General features: G+C 41.1%; 1 protein-coding gene across 1 annotated transcript; it reads left to right on the top strand.

Annotated features, from left to right (window-relative positions):
• Positions 1-950: 950 nt before the first annotated feature.
• LOC134222407 (sterol O-acyltransferase 1-like) lies at positions 951-6,047 on the top strand. The gene is made up of 4 exons (XM_062701559.1): positions 951-1,025; positions 2,604-2,671; positions 2,731-3,229; positions 3,291-6,047. Exons 2-4 carry the CDS (start codon positions 2,639-2,641, stop codon positions 4,346-4,348), a joined length of 1,590 nt encoding a protein of 529 aa, XP_062557543.1. The 5' UTR covers positions 951-1,025; positions 2,604-2,638; the 3' UTR covers positions 4,349-6,047.
• The last annotated feature ends 10,369 nt before the right edge of the window (positions 6,048-16,416 follow it).

Here is a 16,416-nt window from a genome sequence, read left to right as displayed (position 1 = left end):
AATAGACGTTAGGCATAATTCTGCCTTCTTTATGTCATAGGCTGTTCTTTGGGTCATTTTATGCCTAACGTCCATTATGCCAAACGTACATTATGCCTATCGTCCGTTATGCCTAACGTTCATTATGTCTAACGTACTTATGCCTAACGGGGTATACCCCCCCCCGAAAACGCGAGCACTTTGAAGCTTAGATTCCGTAAGGAGTTACCTTATTTTGATGTGTAATATCGAGAGCTCCCGGATGACCCGTTCGGCCAAATGACTTTCGACCGGATAGGTTTCGGGCTGATGGATTGTTCGGCCTAGTGACATTCGGCCAAATGGCTTTCGGTCGAATGGGTTTCGGCCAAACGACCCTTCCCCAAACTTCGTGCTATATATGTACAGATGATCAAATTTCGAAATCCCAAGTAACATTTTAAGTTTTACAACACTCTTGAAGACAATAATTTATTCTTCAAGACCATTATAAAACCAGTACAAAACCAAAATGCTACTAGGAATTCATCTACAAAATGTACAAAAAACCATTTCATCGAGAAAATTTTATTTTGATTTTAAAATTTTATCCTGTTCCATCGTGAATAGAAGAAGAAAACGAATGTTGGTAATAAAATTTGTCTATTATTAAGTTATGCGCGGTCGTACAAATGCCAACTTTATTTTATATGCATATAAAGAAAAGATTTCGATTTCCATTTTTTACTTCCCCAAGACTTCACAAACTTCAATGCAATGTGAGCAAAATTTGCAACCTTAAAAAATGGTTCAGAATCATTGTTTCTGTCTATCAGTTAAAAGTAATCAAAAAGCCAATAATAATATATGCTCTCATGATATTTTAATCAGTGATCTGAAAAAACACACAAGCCTTCTATCAACTGTGCTGAAGGAAAGAGATAATGTTCTAGCGTAGAGAAGCTTCTCAGTTTCATTCCATTCATTGATTCGTTCAGAACTCATTCGCAGGAACTATTAAGCATTATCCGACATTTTAATGTTGACACAATTATTGTTAAGTTAAGGTGAACAGTTACTGATTTTTTTTAGCAATTTCCTAAGTACTGTGTGATTCAAAAATATGAATTTCTTTATCCATAGAATAGTGAGTGCTCGTCTGCCACTACTAATATTGATCAACCATTTCACAGGGCATAGACCCATGTTTAATTATGACGAAGCTTTAGTAGAAGAAGTACCGATATTTGTTTTTTTCTTTGCTGGCAAAGATTTGCTGATTTTTTTGATTACCTTTTCCTGGTTTAGTTCAGCCAAAACTTTCAGGTTGAAATGCATAATGTCATCCCTGATTACAGCTATTTGTGAACATATGATAATTAACACATACGGCCGCCATTCCTGGGAAGGCAGTTCTGTTCGATTGATATTTCCGAAGTAGTAATTTATCTTTTGCCGACGTTCTTATCTTCTGAAAGCTGTTCAATCTCATAAGGCTCAATTAAGCTGATTGTTGCTTGCAAAGCTTTCTTTTTTTCTCCGGAAGTAAGTGCTTAACCAGTGTTGGTAAAGTTAATGTGCCTGCATTATACAAGTGGCGCAATATACTCCTCCTTTTGAGAGCCTTGTGCTCGACAGGAACAACCGATTGGACAGCAAACGCGCTGTTAAAATTCTGAAACTGCGCCTAGCTGCGTTATTAATCCTACCTTGTAGGTAAAATCGTACTCAAATCACCTCAAATCTTAATCATCGAGGTCTCACTTTAAAGCGTGACCTAACTCACTTGCAATTCTGCAGGGAGAACATTGAGAGTACTTGAGTACACTGGATTTTGTTTTTACACGATTTACATTTTCTCAACTTTGCACTCATCCTAAATGTTTAACGCATATTAATACCATGTGATTTTTTTTTTGAATTATTTAGGATTTTTTGAAACATGTTGCAAAGACTTTGGAGGCAAATTGAAGTCACACGATCAAAATTACGAGCGAAAAAAAAATCGTGTAAAAACAGAATTCTGTGTATTTCGGCAGAATCGCATAGTTTCGCTAGTTCAAAACTGCTGACGACTGCTGCCACCAAGCAACAGAAGTAGATTGAGGCTGGCCTCGATTATGTCGCGACGAGCGCGCTCGAGAGAGAAAGCAACAACATTAAGCAACAAAGTAATAGGGGCGTGGCCTCGGAGACACATATTTGGCAACTCTTTTCATGTTTTTAATATAAGAAAATGTCATCTCCTTTTCTTTGTCAGTTTTGTATCGAATCGAATCTTGTTCAGCAAATAAATAAATATTTTGCTCGAGAAAGCGGTTTTTTGATTAACAGTAAGATTAGTGAAAGCCCATCTGGTCAACTAGACGACCAGAAAATCCGGAGCAAAGGTAAACTTTCCTTTTCGTACTTCTTGTTTTACCAACACTGCTGTTAGTCGTTCCCTCGTTTCTTTCTGGGTTCATTTTCCGTTTGCATTAAATCATACTATGTTTTGAATTATAGTCCCAATGAACATTAGGACCTGTTTCATGAACCTGTTGGAATATTTCGTTAAACTTTTTCAACTGGGTGTTATTCGAGTATATTTTTTCTAAGAAAAACGCATTTTAAACCACTATTTTATTTTTTTTTTTACATTCCAGCTAAAATCTTTTTGAAGCGGTGAATCGTGGAAGACATGACCATTGATAAAATGCCCAATAAAATGGACGTTCGTAATTATTTGAATTTTATATTTTGTAGAACAATTTCTCCATATTCAATTTTTAGGACGCTGTCAAAACGCCAAAGAAAGGCGCCGACCACATACTCGATCATCTCCTGGACGACATTATCCACGACGCGAAGTTGCTCAAACTGAAAAACCACGAGCTGCGTCAGTTGTTACGCCAAACGGATGCACTATCACTGCTCCGAGCGGAGTTATCAGTTGCTTCCTTTTTCAACAAACGGAAACGGCGTCGAAACGAGTGGCTACCGGATAAGGAATTCGTGACGAGGAATTCACTGTTGACGGATTTGTTCGAGGTGAAGCACATCAAGACGATCTACTACATCTTTGTAACCACCCTGATCGTACTGCTTCTGAACACCGTTGTGTATGACTTTATCGACCGAGGGGTTATAAACTTTGGCTTTCGACCAATCGTTATTGGATTTGGAAAGTTCCATTTGAGCCTAGCATTGTGGGCTTGCATGCAGTTGGTCGTACTGTGTGTCTATCCGGCATTCAAGCTATGGTCTAGAGTTCGTCATATTTTTGCAGACAGTAAGTTGTTCGTAGAAAAATGGAAAAATCTTAGGTGTTTAATAGTTTTCCAATATTTCAGATTATATCCGTAAGGTGTGTGACCTGAGTGCCCTCATCGGAGTTATATTGTTCGAGTGTTCATTCATCTGCTTGGTTATCAAGGCGGTTCTACAGTTAGATCTTCCCCCGGCGTCGTCCCTAGCTGCACTTCTAGAGATGACTCGTTTCGTCATGAAGGTGTATTCATTTATACGGACCAATGTTCCACGTGTTCTCGACTCAACCGAGAACGTTACTCAAAGGAACAAACGTACACAAACTATATCATCGTTCGCCAAATATCTATACTTTCTGTTTGCCCCAACACTCATTTACAGGGACGAATATCCCCGAACACAGCGCATACGCTGGTCGGTAGTACTCCGGCACGCTCTGGAAGTGATTGGAGTGATCTGCTATGTCAGTTTCATCTTTGAGCGATTCCTTACACCGCTGTTTGATCGATTCGGAGATACTGAGATCAGTTTAGCAAAGTTTGTACTAATTTTGTTCGAAAGTGTCATGCCTGCCACATTAATATTTTTGTGCGGATTTTTCCTCTTGTTGCATTCTTGGCTAAACGGAAGCTCCGAATTACTATGCTTTGCAGACCGAATGTTCTATGGAGACTGGTGGAATGCTTCATCGTTTGTGGAATTTTTCCGTTTATGGAATGTGGCGGTTAGCGATTGGCTTTACGCTTTTCTCTACAAGGAGTCGATTCAACTTTTGTTCAAGAATCACCGGTCGCTGGCAACGATTCTGGTGTTTACCGTATCGGCGGTATTTCATGAGGTGATTATGGCGTTCTCTTTCCGATTTTTCTATCCGGTGATGTTCGTGGGGTATGAGTTCATGGGACTGTCGATGCTGTTTCTGACGAGGAATATAAACAAGGCCGCCGGAAGTATTCTTGTGTGGTTTTTGCTGTCTGTTGGAAACGGTATCCAGATGAGTTTGTACAATATGGAGTACTATGCCCGGAAAAATTGCCCGAAGAGCAGTGATTCGTTGGTTGACTATTTTATTCCGGTGTCGTGGTCGTGTAATGGGATTACACACAATTCGAACTGGACGTTCAGAGCCGTGGAATATTGAATGTACGTAACATTTTTGAAGAATATTCCTCTAATCTTAGTGTTTTAATAATGAAAAATACAAATTTCAAAATTATTTACATGGTGGTTTTGAAAAAGAGCAGTACGTGGTGCAGGAAGCTACAAGCGAAACATGCCTAGGAAGCAGTGTAACAATCGCCCTTTCGTTGTGGTAATTCGAAGGCACATTATCATTGCCATAGACTTGTTGTTGCTTTTCAAATAACTAAATTCGTCCCTGCACTATACGATCAAGATCAATTTAAATTTTCAATTTCCGTAAAAGAGGGCATGGAATCTGAACTATGCTCAAAGGGGACCTTAAATCAGGCTACTGACATCCTATTGTTTAGCGCATCGCCAGATCGTAGCCAGCATGTCCGGGGCACACATATTTCATATCGCCTTTAATCGTTGAATGTCCTATGCACCTTGTACATAGGACATATAGGGGAACTGTTCCCATTTCCATCTTATCGCAAAGCAAAGAAATACAGCACCAATCTCGCAGTTTTTTTTCGCTAACATGCTCACTGTCGAAACTCACGTGCTCACTGCTAAAAAAATCACAAAAATAAAAAGAAAAAAATAGGAGCTATGAGATGAAGTGGCGAACAGCTCCCACAAAAATAAAAGGCAAATAAAATTGGGAGCTATGAGATGAAGTGGCGAACAGTTACCCTACATGATTAAAACTGCATTCAGAAAGTGGCGAGAAGAAATACGATGCGCGGTCATATTGTTAAAATTCTGGACAACAACATTAAAAATATGGTGTTTACTAAAAATTTGATTGCTACAAGAAAACGTGGAGCATAGCGGGAAAGGGGCCGATTAGATGCTAACTACAAAGTCAAAATCGAAGATGGAGTGAAGTAGGAGAAGAACAAGTACTGTGATAAAGAAGTGTTGTACTAGATTAATTATATTGAAAAATATCAGTTTATGAAAGCTGTTTCATAATTGTATTTAAACGAAGTAACTATTAGTGTGTTCCAATTAACCTCATTTGAGAAAAGGAAAATATCAAAAATAGATCATATCGAATAAAATTCAGACGAAGTCGTTGTGGAAACGGGTTAAAAAGCCAAACGGCTTAATTTTTTTGTTTTTTTTTTTGTTTGTATTTTTACCTCTTATGTACAACAAAGTTGTACCGAAAGCCTATTATTTATGTACATTAGTTTCGTGTAAATTTCAACAGTTTTTCCTATCTATGTACCCACTAAACCCTCCTTGGGCTCCAAACCCTATAATTTTCCGGGGAACTGCCTTTCAGTATTACTTCTGGGACAGGCAGTACTTAACGCACTACTTCCAAAACTACACGCTTTACGGCGCCTCGCTTCGATGTTCTAATTAACTTCCGAACCTTTTGGCTAGTTTGTGCACTTTTGAACATTGAGGGTCCCTTGCCTCTGCTAGTACACGCCAAAGCCTTTAGCTGAGCCTTGATCTAAAATCTTTTCCTGATGCCATTCAGCACTACATCTTTTTTTGGGCCATTTCGCTCTCAACGTGCTCGCAATCTAGTCAGATAGTCCCGGTGGCGGATCTACTCTACTTCGACAGGGAGTCTCCCGGCAGCGTATGCCCCCAGATATCGATGACCCGCATCCGTGGAAGACTATTACGTTATCAACACTATTCTTTCACCTGGTCAGCAATTTATGTATAGATCAGCTCAAGTCCTAAGCACTTTCTCACTTTAACGGGTGACCTGTCGAGTGCCGAAGCTTCCGGATGAAGATAGCTTCCGGTTCAATGGTGCCTCGATGACCCGAAACCGGTGCATTCGCATGCCACGGTTTTCCATTCAGCTCCCGTCTTGTTCGCGGAATACTCATATGCTCCTCCGCGGTGGATTAACCCTACCCCGACGTCGGAGGCTCTCCCGTAATCATCGACCCGCCTCAGCGGATGACCGGACGAGTGCCGAGGTCGATCCAAAAATTCCGGGTGGATGAAGATTCCTGTTCAATGGTGCTTCGACGACACGCAGCCGGTGCGTTCCAATGAAATGATCTACTCAACTAGTCCCAGGCGGTGAATCTAGTCTTTTCCGATAACTGATTTTCTATGCCCTTGAGCAGAGATGTATCCTGAACAGAAAATGAGCCTTGGTGATCTTAGTTTTGAACTCCGAACACAGTTCAGTGTGCACTGGGTTGGTACGCAAGCAAAAACGATCATGGTAACGAAGGTGTCTCAGATTTGAAACTATGCAAAACATACGAGTATGCTTGAATTCTATCCGTTAGATGCCCACGTGTTCCATTACTAGACGAAAAGTAGCATGTCAACGCGATGTAGGTAGCGCAATCCTGGTAACGTAGCTTACCGAAGATTCTACAGTTTCCAAGAAAGGCAAAAGTAGAGCAAACGGATTGATTCAACGGCAACAGACCCGGCAACGAATAAAGGACAACGATTGGAAAGTCGTATATTGGACCGTTAGAACTTTGAATGAACCCGCACGTGTTGGGCTCCTGGCTCGTGAGCTACAGAAAGTTGGCGTGAGTGTGGCATCCATCCAGGAAATACGGTGGCCCAGAACTGGAGAACGTGAATTCCGGGCGGTGGATCCCATAGCGAACCTTTCGTTCAAGTACCACATATATCTACTATAGCGGCGGTGACAGAGCAGAAAGAGGAGTTGGCTTCATGGTGATCGGGAAGCAGATGAAGCGTGTTATACGGTGGAAGCCGATAAGCGACCGCATTTGCGTGTTGAGAATGAAGGGCAAATTCTTCAACTATAGCCTGATCAGCATCTATTCCCCAACGAACGATAAGCCTGATGACGTGAAGGATTTGAGTTCTATGAGAGCCTTGATAAGGCCTACGGAGAGTGCCTAACACACGATGTAAAGATTGTCATCGGGGAGGCAAATGCGCAGATCGGAAGAGAAAGTTTCTTTCGCCCTTTCATTGGTGCGGAAAGCCTTCATTCTGCTACCAACGATAATGGTCTGCGACTTGTAAACTTTGCTGCTGCTAGAGGGATGGCAATCAGCAGTACCTACTTCGCACGTAAGAATATCCGCAAACACACCTGGCAACATCCGAGTGAAGACACTTGCTCACAGATAGACCACGTGCTGGTCGACGGACGACATTTCTCGGATGTTATAGATGTAAGGTCATTCAGAGGTTCGAACATTAACTCGGATCACTACATTGTAGTTGCAAAAAATCGGGCGCGACTTTCCAGCGTCAAGAACTCACGAAACAACAGAACGATGCGTTTCAATATCCAACGCTTGTCAGTTGAAGGAGTTGCTGAACAGTAACACCAGAAGCTGGACGAGCGGATAGGAGATGCCACCGGATCTGGCTGGATCTTGTGGGAAAATATCCACGAAGCTATGACTCCAACAGCGCAGGAAGTGTTAGGCACTGCACAGCGACGCCAACGAAATGGTTGGTTTGATTAGAAGTGCCAGCGAGTGACGGACGAGAAAAATGTTGCTAGGAGTCGAATGCTAGTGGCTCGTACCCGTTCCAACAGAGAGTGGTACAGTGTAGCAAGGGCAGAAGAGAAACGAACCCACCGCAGAAAAAAAGGCACACGAAGAGAGTGCGCAGGAGAACATGGATAGAAATGATATGCGGAGGTTTTACGCAACTGTCAATGGCGCGCGGCATAAGACTGCGCCAGTGCCCGTCATGTGTAATGACCGGTAGGGAAATTTGCTGACAAACAAGACTATGGTGGAAGTCAGGTGGAAGGTGCACTTCGAAGATTTGTTGAACGGTGAAAATGAAGGTGTATTAAGCAGCAGGATGGACATAGTCGGCGACGAGCTGTGGAACCACCAACGCTGGACGAGGTTAAGAAGGCTCTAAATGAGCTGAAAAACAGTAAAGCTGTTGGGGGGACGAGATCCCGGTCGAGCTTCTCAAACACGGAAGTGAGCAGCTGCATCAATCAATCCACCGCATCATCCAGAAAATATGGGAGGATGAAAAACTATCTACCGGCTGGTTGGATGGCCTCATATGCCCAATATATAAGAAAGGGCACAGACTAAAGTATTCGGATTGCAGACGAAGTGTCAACCTCGTTTGTGACCTTAGATGGAATGAAGCAGGTTGATGCACTTTCGAATTTATTGTTCAACATTGCACTCGAAGGCGCTATTAGGAGATCTGGCGTGCAGAGGAACGGCCCTATCATCACACGGTCGCATATGCTCCTGGGCTTTGCGGACGACATCGACCTCATTGGAATCGATCGCAGAGCAGTAGTGGAGGCTTTTTTCCCACTGAAGAGGGAGACGGCGAGGATAGGCCTAACCATTAACTTTACCAAGACAAAGTACATGGTGGCAGGTAAAGATAGAGAAAGACTTAGTGGACGTTAAAAGAGGCGAACCGGAGAGCTTTCGGGGTTTTCGAGAGAAAAATTCTGCGCACAATACTCGGAGGGAAACTAGAAAATGGTGTGTGGCGCAGACGCATGAATCATGAGCTGTACCAAGTATACAAAGAAGAAAATATTGTGAATCGTATAAAATACGGCAGACTTCAGTGGGCTGGTCACTTAGTGCGAATGTCGGAAGAAAGAATAGCGAAAACAATATTCAACAGAGAACCAGATAAGAGCCGGCGACTTCATGGAAGGCCACGAACACGCTGGCTGCACGCGGTGGAATCGGACCTGGGGACCCTGAACGTTCGGGGAAACTGGAGGAACATCGCCCAAGACCGACGATTATGGAGCTCTACAATACGCCAGGCATATATAGGTGTATCGACGCTGTAGCCAACCAGGTATCCAGGTAGGTACAGGTACCACCTGAAGCATCCGTGCCCTATTAAGAACTGGGTCAAGCTAAAGTTTAGTTCTCCATGGAATCTGTTAATCCACGTAAACACACTTGAGACTAAGCGGTGGGTAAACCTGCCCGTAGTCGAGTTGTGCCACTCTCTCTTCCACTTTTTTCAACTATGTAATTTTATTTGCTAATTATTTAAAACATGCATTCATCTCTTCAACGCTCATTAGACCGGATGAGACCTGGACGATGCTCGTGAAGAACCAGTGAATGAACAACGAGTTGCATGAGCTGCTCGGAAAACCATCCATCGTTCACATCGCCAAAATCGGACGACAGCGGTGGGCCAGGCACGAAGCCAGAATGTCGGACAATAACCCGGTTGAAATGGTTCTTGACAACGATCCAACGGGCACAAGAAGGCGAGGTGCTCAGCGGGCAAGGTGGATCGATCAGGTGGAAGATTACTTGCGGACCCCCGTAGACTGCGTGGTTGGCGACGTGTAGCCATGGACCGAGCCGAATGAAGAAGACTCTTATATACCGCACAGGCCACTTCGGTCTTAGTCTGAATAAATAATAAAATAATAATAGAGAAAGGCATCATCGCCGCTAGGTGGATTAATCTGGGTTTCCACGAAAACGCACATATAAAGCTTTAGCTCACTTTTGTTGTACTAACCCTGAACTGATTTACTTGCAACAGTTTGCATTCGACGGAGAATCTTGTCTCATTGTTTTTCATTGAAAATTGGCCGGGCTTAGAAAATATAGCCATAATTAGTTTTTTTTTACCCAAATAAAAACATGTGCAGATTCTCGTCCATTTTTTAGGCACTTACCCTCAATCGAATTGCTGGCAACAAGTTGCATTCGACGGAAAATCCTGTCTCATTCTATTCCATTGAAAATCAGCCAGCTTGGACTATGAGATCTGAAGCTATGGCCAAAATTGATTTTTTACGTGAAAAACGCGTAAAAAAGTCTCACTTATTTTTTTGGCACTTACCCTGAACCTATTTGTTTGCAACAATTTGAATTAGCTGTGTGATCCTTGGGATTTATGTGGGATGGGATTGATGGGTTATGAGTTATAACCAAAATACTGACTTTAAAACGTGAATAGTAGTTTTTGAAACTAGTTGCAAAAAGACGATTATTTAGCACGAGTTATAAGTTTACTTACCCAAGCAATATTCAGCAAAATGTGGTCAATAGTCATATAACTACTGTTCTAATGTTGGTTTTTCATTATAGCACCCAAATGAGTGCTATAATGTAATTTATCACTCAAACTCGAACTGTAAACCAGGTATTATGATCAGGAATTGCAAACATAACTTTTTGGCACTTATACTCATCCGATTTGCTCACAAAAAGCTGTGTTCAGCAGGAAATTTTACAAGCACAAACTTCACATTCGTTATTCTCCTATTAGTATTTTTTAGACCTTTCTTCTCAACCTTCAATGCGAACGAGAAAGGCATCTTCTCCGCTAGGTGGATTATTCTGGTCAAAAACAACAATAATTGTGCAAAGTCAGTTATTTAAGGCATCAAAAGTCTTGAGCGAAATGGACTTTATGTTCGGCAAATTTTCCTAACTTTTCCAGCACGTTAAAGGTTGGTGCATTATTTACTATAATCGTTTTTAAAAGCCGTAAGGTAGGCAACTATAAGCAGGGTGACCACTGTTGTCGATAAAATAAATTCCCGGGTTTTTTTTCGGTATTCCCGGTAGGTTTTCCAAAATTTTCCCGAAAAAACTAAAAAGTACCTGATAATGTTTTGAGCACTTTAGTCTATATTATGTAATAAAATGTATTTATTTGAACGAAGAGTTTCTTGGTAAATATATACAATGTTCAACATTATTTATAAGTATCAATTATTAAGTTATTTTATAATAAACATTCCGTTCTAACATTCTAACAGACTGCTGCAAAAGACTTTAAGTTCTAACTGCTGCTTCGTCCAAAAACCTTTTTTAGATATTGATTGTAGTCTAGAACCTATGGCCATGCTCCATGAAACTAATGAAAACCGGATATATGTATGGAGTAAAATATGAAAATATTTCAACATAGTTTATTGATGAGTCATTTATTTATCCATTTTTATCTTAATAATGTTCATATGTCTAATGATTTCTCTACCTTTTCGCATTGATAGTCAAAAAGTACCAACAACCTGTTCGCTCTTTTGCTGTAAAAAGGTAAGCTAGGACTTCATTTTCAATAAACCTTGAGCTTGATTGACTGCCCGTAGTTGCTACTCCATTATGACCAGATCAGCTGTTCTTGCACAGAGAACAACAGATGTTTTGCTTGGGACTAGCACTCATCTTCAATGTAGAAGTACTGGTGATCTCATTTGTTAGGTCACACTGCCGCCTGCCACGTCAGAATGCAAGTCAATGTAGGGAAGAGGAGGAATTGATGACGCATTCCCTCGCCCACTGCAAGCCGAATATACCTCTGCACTTGCCACTAGTTCATGCGGAAGTTTATAGTTTTTTTGGGTGAGGTTAACGGGCAGAGGTTCATCTTAGTTCACGAGTTCCCAGTGTGGTAGGAGAAAGCAATTGATGGAATTCTAATTTGATATAGGAAACTAGTTTTCCGTTCATTTTCAATTCTAGCCGTTACTGCTAAACTAGTCAATTTGAAGGTGTAGGATAGAAATGGAAACGGTATGGAAGTCCATTTCCTGTTCTAGCGATTGCTAGAACATGAGAAATATAAAAAGAAAGAATACAATGTAGGAGGAATGAGACGAGTCTGGGATTGAACCCACGACCTCCTGCATATGAGGTAGAAGCGATAGCCATATGACTACTAAGCTCGTCAAAACTTTATTTTCAGTAAATCTATCATCTAAACTCAGATAGATTAATCCACCTTGGAATTGGTGGTGCCTTTCTAGCACATAATTTAAACAAATAAAAAAGGCATCAGAAAGGCTATCAATTTAAAGGGATAAGTTCCACTATTTCCACCAATTTGCATCTATTTGTTTTCATTTGAATGCATTGCAGCAAATTTATTTTCTAAGGGAAACCCTTGGCAAAAAAACAATGTTTTTCAATATCTCCGGAAGCGAAAAACTAAACCGGGTCGAATGCAGAACTTGTTTCTTTAATAAAGAGATAAAAAAAGCAGAACTTGTTGAGAGCAAATCGGATAAGGACTAATACCAAAAAGTGTGTCTCACATTTTTTGCATACACACACATACATACATACACATATACAGACATCACCTTAATTCGTTAAGATGATTCGATTGGTATATAACACTATGGGTCTCTGAACTTTCTATCAGAAGTTCGGTTTTGGATCGGTCCAACAGCCTTTCCATATACTTATAATACGAGAAATTATAATGTGTATGAGAAAGGCAAAAAGGGTCCTCTACTGTTCTGTACTCGATACTGTCGAGAGATCTTATATTTATGCAGTACCTTTGGCACCTCTTTCTTAGGTGTACCTTCTTAGCAGAACTGTCTTTTTTAAATTTCAAATAGATTGTGAAATAGAAAGATAGAACAGTTTAGTGTGTCTAAAATTAATCAAATTTCAGTATTTAACGACAAACGACAATACACTGGTACCTGGAAATGTGCGTAAATTATAGGAAGCTTCCAGGAGTTTCCAAAAAATGTAAGAAAAAAGTATTCAAAGTTACTACGACTTTCCGAAATCTAGTCTCAAATTCAAGTGTTTTAACTTTATTAGCAAAACTGCTAATTTTACATAAATAAGAAAGAATTAACATATACCTACTTTTGAAATAGAGATTTGAAAGAATATAAATTTAGGGACATTCCCGGTAACTTGATCAAATTCCCGGGTTTTTTCCGGCTTTCCCCCGGTGATTTCAAATTCCCGTGTTTTTCCCGGTTTTCCCGGATTCCCGGGTGAGTGGCCACTCTGTATAATGTGCTGTTTGAAATTAAAATCGTAAGATGTAATTTGAACCGGTGCCAGCAAAAGTGGTACATAAACCATTTTTGTCGATTTTGTGTTTTTTACATCAACTGCTTCTGTGAGCAAAGGTTTAGTAAGGAAATAACGAAAAAGTTATTTTTGACAACTAAATCTGAAGATATGCACTTTTTAATTTCTGGTATATATCACAATGGCAATTTCGTTGCCAGGAAAAGTGGTACATGTACAGCTCTACCCACTAAAATCAGCTTATTGAAAAAAAAAAATTGTAACTTACGTTTGTTACGCCCGCTCAGTCACAAGGACTCCCAGCCCACTCAGGGTCGGCTCTTTCACCGAGAATTAACGAACAAGAGGAAAATACGGTAATAATACGGAGTAATGACGGCTTTTATTAATAATGGTCCCTAGCGTCCCTAATGCCCTAACTACGGCCTACCATTGACAAAATACTCACGGTTAGTGTATGGTGTAAGTGTGGGGCCCTGATGTCGTCGACGCCTGGTATGCTTCTGTGGATTCGTTCGTCGACAGTCGTGGCACCGGAGACGCAGTCGTTCATGCGAGATGCCTTATCCAGAGGACGTCGCCAAAATACCGTCTCGATGACTTTGCTGATGCCTGCGGTCCGCCACCTCGTGTACCGTCGCTACGATGCTGGGGGTGTCGGCCGCCGGGCCGGAATGGTGTTTGAGGGTTATTACCGTCGCGTTCGCATCCGAAAATGGATGCTCCGAGTATGCTTTCACGTTTTGACAGAGCGTCGGCCGCCTGGCCGGAATTGTCCTTGAAGAATGTCGAGGGTTCGGCCGCCGGGCCGGAATGGTGTTTGAGGGTTATTACCGTCGCGTTCGTGTCCGAAAGTGGATGTTTCGAGTACGCTTTCACGTTTTGGTAGGGCGTCGGCCGCCTGGCCGGACTTGTCCTTGAAGGATGTCGCCGCGCGTTCGAGTCCGGAACTCACACCTTCCACGGAACCTTTGTTCTTCACCGGTTATACCGGGCCACTCACTAGCTATGGTGGTGATTTAAGGTTCACCTATGCTCGTCACTATCTGTAGACGCTTGACACTACTTTTAGTGAACTTTAAAAAACTGGTTTCTGTTAACTTTTGTGAACGTGTTGCTCTTAACGTGGTTGTCCAGAATCTGCCAAGTAGGAGAGAGCTAGACCATCTCGGAACCGGGGAAAAGGCTTTTTTTTGTCGGGACCAGTGGAAAACGGTTTCGCCCACATACAACGGCTACCAAGCTCCGACAGCGAAAAGGGTGTTTTTGTAGAAGTGTAGTGTTGTATGACTGTGGATACAAATTCTGTTTTGTGTTTTGTGCTTTATTTTAATTTGACCGTTGTGCCGTCCTTCTATCTAGCTTTAAATAATTTTGCATGATTTTTATTTAATTGCATGATTTAGTTTGTAAACAATATTTATTGATATCACTTTTAGTCTAGTAATATATGGTTTCAGATTGACCCTACTAGCTAGCTAAATTTTTAACGTATTTTACCGGATTTTCCTGCTAATTATTATTTGTGGTTGGAATTTCTTGAGAAGAGAGTGAACATCGCTAAACGACTGGTTACACTACCGCACCGCTCGGGTAAAAATTATTAATGTAATTAATAATTTTAGGAAGACTACACACAACTCTCGCCATACCGCACCTGTACCAATATTGGACCACAGTGAACATCAATGTATATCATATTGACAAAACGTAGTTTCTCATAGTGACTACTTGAACTAATAAACGAAAAAAAAAACAACAATGTAATTGTGCTCCATGATCAAATAGTGAACCAAAAAATTAACCAAACATATACTGGTTTAATACCAGAATAAATATGTTATTCTAGTTAATCTAATTTACCAAGCTATAAGCTCCAGAAATAACTAACTCATAGATTCTATTGCATATTGAGAGTAAAAATAAAATATCGCAATCTAATTTGGGGTCGCTTAGACGCTACATACGATTTACCGCGGCGACAATGATGATTGATATCAATTTAATTTGAATAATGGGCCCGTGATCATTCATGAGTAATCACATCATTGTCATTGTTTGTAGTTTCTATTCGACTTCAAATCAAATGTGATGGGAATTTGGCTATTGTAAGAGTTCGGAATCGGAATGCTAAATCTGACCTTCATGAAGGTCAATAAATTATAGATTGTGCTTGCCTAAATATTAGCTGGAATTAGAGCTCTGATAGATTCGCGTAGCTTAAGACATCGACTTGCCCAGATCAAATTTCTGTTGATGATCTGGCGTGCAAGTTGCATAGTAAATTACGTCATACGTTAATTAATTTCTATAGTTTAGGATCCAACATATTATACAAATAAATCTTCTCACTCACTTTCGTATATCCCGGGACATCTCCATCGTACTATTTGTTGATGAGTTGGAATTAGCACACAAAAATCAACTATTATGATCGTCAAACAACCTATTCACGATAACCACAATAATTTCATATTTATTCCACATTGACCAACAATAAACGAATATTTAATTCTAAACCAATTGCAAGCCCTAGGCTTTTAAATCTCCTGCTGAGAACACGCCGAGGCTTTTGCCGCTGAGGTCAGCGACCTCGTACGAACAAGTACCTTTCTTGGCCATAATTACACATGGCTCATACACTTCACCGAGCTTGGCGTTGAAGTGATCGCCAGCTGAAGACTGACGAAACGTTCGTTTGAACACCCTCTGGCCGATATCAAAAGTCGGCGAGTATCGTTTGTGTCTAAGGTCATATCTCACCTTCGTTCTCTCGTGACCTCTCTGAAGGTTACTCACCACCTTATCAAAGATCGATTTACTTACAATCTCCATTCTCTTCATTCTCTCCTCGTCTGATAACTCTGTCTGATCTGAGTGCCTATGCTCAGATCCCTTCGTAACAATTTCATGTCCGAAGATGACCTTAAACGGTGTGAATTTGGTTGTCGCATGTACAGTGTTATTTAGGACGAACTCCACTTCGGAGATTTTCGTATCCCATACTTTTTGATTATCTCGAACATAGCTCCGTATCATAGAATTTATGGTACGGTTCAGTCGTTCGGTAGGGTTTGCCTGACTACGGTGTCTAGCGCTAGCCCAATGGCGAATTTCATATTTGGCCATCATCGCTTGGAACTCCTTAGAGTGGAATGTTGCTGCGTTGTCGGAGATTATATACTGTGGCACAGATAACCGTCGAAACCACAACTGTTCCGGAATCTCGCAGACGCTACCGGAAGAAATCTTACGCACCGGAACAAGGAGGCAATATTTCGAAAACACATCCATAAGGACAAGTAAATGTGCGTTGCCTCGAGTGCTCCGT

The sequence above is a fragment of the Armigeres subalbatus genome, chromosome 3 (assembly GCF_024139115.2).
Source record: "Armigeres subalbatus isolate Guangzhou_Male chromosome 3, GZ_Asu_2, whole genome shotgun sequence".
Taxonomy (NCBI): Eukaryota; Metazoa; Arthropoda; class Insecta; order Diptera; family Culicidae; genus Armigeres; species Armigeres subalbatus.
This window is presented reverse-complemented; position numbering and strand designations above follow the sequence as displayed.